The 6,000-nt window shown below is 36.5% G+C and overlaps 1 protein-coding gene across 1 annotated transcript; it reads right to left on the reverse strand.

The window, feature by feature from the left end:
- Positions 1-3,350: 3,350 nt before the first annotated feature.
- Positions 3,351-4,334, reverse strand: LOC126828103 (caveolin-1-like). Its single transcript, XM_050557683.1, has 2 exons — positions 4,278-4,334; positions 3,351-3,677 (listed from the first exon to the last, which is right to left on the reverse strand). Exons 1-2 carry the CDS (start codon positions 4,332-4,334, stop codon positions 3,351-3,353), a joined length of 384 nt encoding a protein of 127 aa, XP_050413640.1.
- Positions 4,335-6,000: the final 1,666 nt, after the last annotated feature.

A 6,000-nucleotide genomic window follows, 5' to 3' on the forward strand; every position in this document is an offset into this window, starting at 1 on the left:
TTCATTTAAAGTTTCATCAAAATCGGATAAAAATTGTGACATCTAGTGTGCCGACAAGCTAATAGCGTGATTTTTCGATCATAATCCATGAAGTTGCGGTCCGATACATGCCAGTTTCAAATGGAACCGAGATCTGTGGAATATAAACCTATATTTCAAGTTTCGTCGAAATCGGATAAGAGGCGACGACAATATACGTCCACACGGAAATAAAAATTTAGAGCTGTTATAACATATATTTGATGTCATCTCAGAAATATGAAGGCTAATGTAGCATAGTATGTTAAATGCAGTAGCTTCGTGTACCTTGAATCGTAGGAGCAATATTGCTGTTCACTTTATCACTAGCGGTACCAATACATCTGCGGTGTAAGTAGTCTATGAAACAAAATAACCTTTTGTGGGGAACCCCCACGCAGCCCAAATTTGTTCTACTAAAAGTTGAATGTGCGTGCTTCAGTCACTAGTTCCGAACTGATTTCTAGTTAGACACCGAGCACAAGACTACTCAGTAATATATTTTATGAGACAATAAGTAGCCATCGTACGTGAAATTTTCAACACATATACGAACTATTAAAGCCGCAAAACTCTGTTATTAACGATTCTGAATAAAGGTAATATTATTGTTATAGAAGCGTTAGAAAATTAAGTTCCTTTTGTTTTTAATATACTGTTAGGAGCGGCATCTTTTGGTTTAGTAAAATTAATATCTTCGAAGCGCCTTTATTAGGCAAGAATAGAATACTAGTACTATTTTCCATTTGCTTTCACAAGGTCCTCGAAACACTTGTTGAGTTGGCTAACAAAGCTATTAGTAAGGTTTGATACTTTTTTTTAAGATTTAAATTATTTGTTTATCTGGACAACTTCCAGTCAATTTTGTATCGCTTTGTTTTTTATTTATAAAGCTTGTAGCTGCACAGTACTGCCTTAAGAATTTGCTTCATTATTTGGTAAATATTCTATTCATTTTCAAGTCATTATTTATTGTTCTGTATCATCTCCGGCATATGTAGATATCGACATATAGGCATTAAAGCTATAGTGCAAAGGCACCTTTGGGGAAACATCATTTCAGGTGTTGTGACAAAATGGTGTCACTTTACGATAACCTTTACAACATGTCCAAAAGTCAATTGTCGGAACATTTACACCATTTCACAAAAATATTTTTTAATTCATTAAATAAATTGTAACAATATTAACATAGGAAAAACAGAGAAATATTGTAGAAAAACTTACCAGTTACATAGAAAAATAATATAACAAACAATGCCTTCAGAACAGCCATGATATTATCCATAAAATAAATTGTCTAATTCACTTAAGTCTAATTTCCGTTCATTCTACTTGGTTTTCTTGGTATATCTGAATGTTTTATTATCTCTCGCCAAATATATTATAAAGTGACTGGGCTGTCATTTCCTGACATTTAGAAACAATAGCCGAGAATCATGAACAATTTGAAAGGTTTTTAAAAGCCAACATGATTGATTTTCCCGCAGTGTGTTCATGTGGCCATTAAATCCATCTAAAGTTTGTAAAGTAGAATGGTTGTGCCATGACGTAGAAGAGAATACAGGTATATATCTATCCAATACCTGTTCACCTCACCTGTATATATATATTGAATATCGACAGCTGAGTTTATCAATATTAATCTATGATAGGTAGTCAACGTTCATAGACAACAAATAAACATCATAATATACTTTCCAGGGAGAGAGAGGGGCGGGAAGAGGGAGAGAGAGAGAGTGGGGGAGAGAGAGAGAGAGAGAGAGAGAGAGAGAGAGAGTTGAACGTCCATTCGACACAAACTAGGTCATTTCGGGACTAACACATGGTTCAATTTTATATCAATAATTCCCTTGCGCGTAAGGGTCTTTAGTAGTTGGAGGAAACCGGAGGACACGGAGAAAACCCACGATGTTGGACAGAAATTTCATAAAACATTCACAACTGTTATTTTGGTTTTATACTGATGAATTAAAGTTTACACTCGATAAACTACGAGAAATTGTTTTCCTGTTTTATCGTACGATTGATTTTACTCCTATTAATGGCCACTCACGAAACAATGTGTAATGTATACAATTCTAAATTTGCCTATTGTGGGTCTTTCCTTAGCCCTGAAATGTTATATAAACTATTAATTAGACATTAATGAACTTATCCAGACCATAATCAACTCTCGATGTCATCGCTAGCTTTCGATATTTTCATATTCAACGTTCAAAAAACATCAAATAAAACATTTGTTCTTACTATTTATTTATTTGTTTATAATTGTCTCTGTAGGAAGCAATATTTAATCTATAAAAAAACAACGACACTCTTTCTTTGCATGGACTTAAATCATGCCATATTATGGTCGTCTACAAACTTATCTTACACACCACATCCAACCTTTATATAGAGTTCAAAGGTGTTATATTATGGTCATCTATAAACTTATCTTACACACAACCTCCAACCTTTATATAGAGTTAGAACATGCTATATTATGGTCATCTATAAACTTATCATACACACCATCGCCAACCTTTATATAGAGTTAAAACATGCTATATTATGCTACTAATATATATGGTTGATTCTCGCTTCCCAGTGATGCAGGACGGAAGGCCTGGCATGTAGAGTTGTCTAGTCATTCGGATGGGGCGAAAACCCGATGTCCCGTGTACACATTGGCGTGCACGTAAAAGATACCTTTACATTTGGAATTCGATATAAGAGTAGGCCGTAGTGCCGCTGTCCGGGCAAAATTTTCCCCATAGCACATTGTATGGCGTATGCTCGTCTTCATTTTGCCTCGTTGATGTACTCTGATGGTTATTTATGAGCCTCTAGAGTCGTCGGGAACAGGTCCCCCCCCACTGGGTCCTAGGCATTACTGTTTGAATTCAGCGTGATCAAATGGGGTTTAACATCCACTCGACACAAATTAGGTCATTTCGGAACAAACATATGGTTCAATATTATTTCAATAGTTCGCTTGCGCGTAGGGGTCTTTAGCAGTGGGAGGAAACCGGGGGACACGGGGAAAACCCACGAGGTTAGTCAGGTGTCACGTACAACCAGGGAATTGCAAAATACCTATTTAGCCTAGAGCACCTTTTCTAGAACTAAAATAACCCCTATAGTATTACATAGTAATAAATGTTTCATATTTTATGAAATAGGTAAAATAAAGAACTAGTTGATTGATAGTGTTTTATTGGCCATAGCACAGTCACTGTTGAGTAATATAAGTTTACATTTATATTAAATAATTTAATAATTTTACAACTTTTCATTCTGGTTCAATGTCTTTGTTTAGTTTAGTTCTGCCTGTGGTACGACTGGGGCTAGTCTTTTTTAAATGCCCCAAATAACAACCCGAATGCCTCACAACATGGGTCACAACAACAATGGACACACAGGGCCCAGAATTTCTGTAAACATCCACAATTAATCTCCAGAACTTTGAAAAGCGGAGTGACGATCCACACGTGGGTAAAGGCTATTCTAGCAAATTCACATCCCCATTCAGCAGCAATACACATACCGCAACACAAGGTGGCGAGTTTATAGAAGAAATTTTTCCATATATTGAAACAGAAGAATGAAGCTCTCCATACACAATCTATACTGTGAGCTCCTTCAGGTTCAGCTAAAACATCTTCAAATTGAACCTGAAAACAAATAAGATATAAGACTGAATTAGATACAGTGATTTTGTTTAATCACAGACAATAAAACGCTACATAAATAGAAAATGAGAAATGAAATTTAATGGGGATTAACGTCCTACTGTTCTGCTCCGACTGGGCTAATGAAGACGATCATACACCATACAGTGTGATATTAGGGAAGTTGTGCCCGGGCACCGGCACTATGGCCTACTCTTATATCGAATCCCATCTGCCAAGCGACCTTTTACGTGCACTGCAATGTATACACGAGACCTCGGTTTTTCGTCCCATTCGAACGACTGGACAGTTGTCCTTGTCAGCTGTCCTCCGTCCTGTACCACTGACAAGGGAAAACCACGTCGGAAAATCCCGATTAACTTTCTCGGCCAATGCAGGGATCGAGCAAGCGACCTCCAGACTAGCGAGCCAGCGTCTTACCTACTTAGCCACGGTAACTATCAAACATGAACAATAAAATTGTAAAAGAAATATTTGAAATTTGAGCTGATAATTTTAACTATATGATATAAATATCCCGTAAATAAAACTTTGAATATATAAAGCATAAAGCAGCGACTGTTCTAAGAGATTGAGACTTACTCCAACAAAATCATTAATGTTATTAGGATCTCTGTTAATCATATCTAGATCAGCCATTTTGATGTCAAGTTTGGTAGTTGGTAGATTCAGATGAAGGCAAAAGGGAAATGTTATTATGTTTGTGGATATTGGGCAATATATACTTTATATATCGATGTCACGTGATAACGTGATACAAACATCACCTTAACAACCATAACTACTTGCAGTTTAGCGTTTATAACACCTATGCATTCCGTGACTACTTTCAGTTTAGTTCTCTTATATAATCAACAAGAAATAAACGAGTCTAAACATTTTCTGATCACTGGGGAATATATGGTTAATACATGGGAGTTATAATATTTCATTGATAAGCCTACAGTATGACGTTAATCTCATTAAGAAGATTATCTGATTAACAACTGTTGATATTATAGTTAATTGACGGGGATTGTTTCAACTGATAAACACTATTGAATGATACATTGAGGTTTCTATTGATTGGCCGTAATACTATTTTCATCTATTTTATAATCTTGATGGGTTTTTTTGTTAATGTTCAAATGTCGTTTAGGTTAACTTGATTGTCCATACATCCTGATAAAGACCATTTGGGAATTTATTAAATAATGGAATGATACATTGTGGTTTGCGACAGATTGATGTAATATTGTTGTAAAAAAATTCTATTTAAAAGGCAAGAACATAAATTACGCCAATTTTATCATTTCCATGTTTTTACTAAAACATGGAAAGATAGCGAGATAGCGAGAAAGAGAGAGAGAGCGAGAGAGAGAGAGAGAGAGAGAGAGAGATGGGTTAACGTCCACACGACACAAACTAGGTCATTTCGGGACTAACATATGGTGTAATTTTATTTCAGTAATTCGGAGGAAACCGGAGGACCCGGAGAAAATCCACGAGATTGGACAGGCGACCCTACTCTCACATACAACCGGGGATTCGAAACCACGCCAATGGTGTATGGAGGCAGACCACCATAAATTTCCCCATTGACTTCAATGTTAATTCTGGCCTATTTGCCCACCTCCAACTTTTCCCCAAATTTTCGTTGGGCTGAATGCTTTTCACTAAATTTTGTATGAGGTTTACCATCAACATTTTGAGATACACAAATCTGAAGAAGCATACTAAAAACGTAACTAGTTGCCGTACATGTCACCGTAGCCAACCTGATAACCCCATTATCCTTCCGCCTCAAAATATTTACCAAAATCTGGCCGAAAATGTTAATTCAAACCCTCTTCATCCATTCTAGACACAAAAAATCAACAAAAATGGGCACACAAAAGGGGAGAAAAGAGACAGAAAGATAATTGCTATATAAATAGACGAACTACAATTTGAAATTTAATGGTGGTCTGCCTCCGTATAGTAAGCAAAACGCAAAGGCTCTCTCCCCCCCCCCTCTCTCTCTCTCTCTCTCTCTCTCTCTCTGCTCGTAGGTCAGCCTATGTGGTCACATAAGGAATCGAAGAGTACATCAAGTATCATCTCTATTCAGGATATACAGCAGATGGCCAAGAGTCAAACGACTAATTTGCCAAACTACCCTAACTTTGAAGTGATCAAGCGATCTGAAAATAAAACGTTCACTTTTCGGTATCCCAGAAAGATATATCGCAACAATACTCTCTGAATAGAGATAATTTAATGTGAACTTCTTCATGTACGTATCTGTCTTGTGAAGTGTGCCATTAGTGGGTAGATAAGAACATTA

This window comes from Patella vulgata, chromosome 7 (genome assembly GCF_932274485.2).
Source record: "Patella vulgata chromosome 7, xgPatVulg1.2, whole genome shotgun sequence".
Taxonomy (NCBI): domain Eukaryota; kingdom Metazoa; phylum Mollusca; class Gastropoda; family Patellidae; genus Patella; species Patella vulgata.

What these genes read in the sequence shown, in the direction of transcription:
- LOC126828103 (XM_050557683.1), bottom strand. Translation starts at nt 4,334, where the DNA reads ATGGCTGATCTAGATATGATTAACAGAGATCCTAATAACATTAATGAT. An exon ending in ACATTAATGATTTTGTTGGA is followed by an intron (nt 3,678 to 4,277) that starts GTAAGTCTCAAT and finishes ATTTGTTTTCAG; the next exon opens with GTTCAATTTGAAGATGTTTT.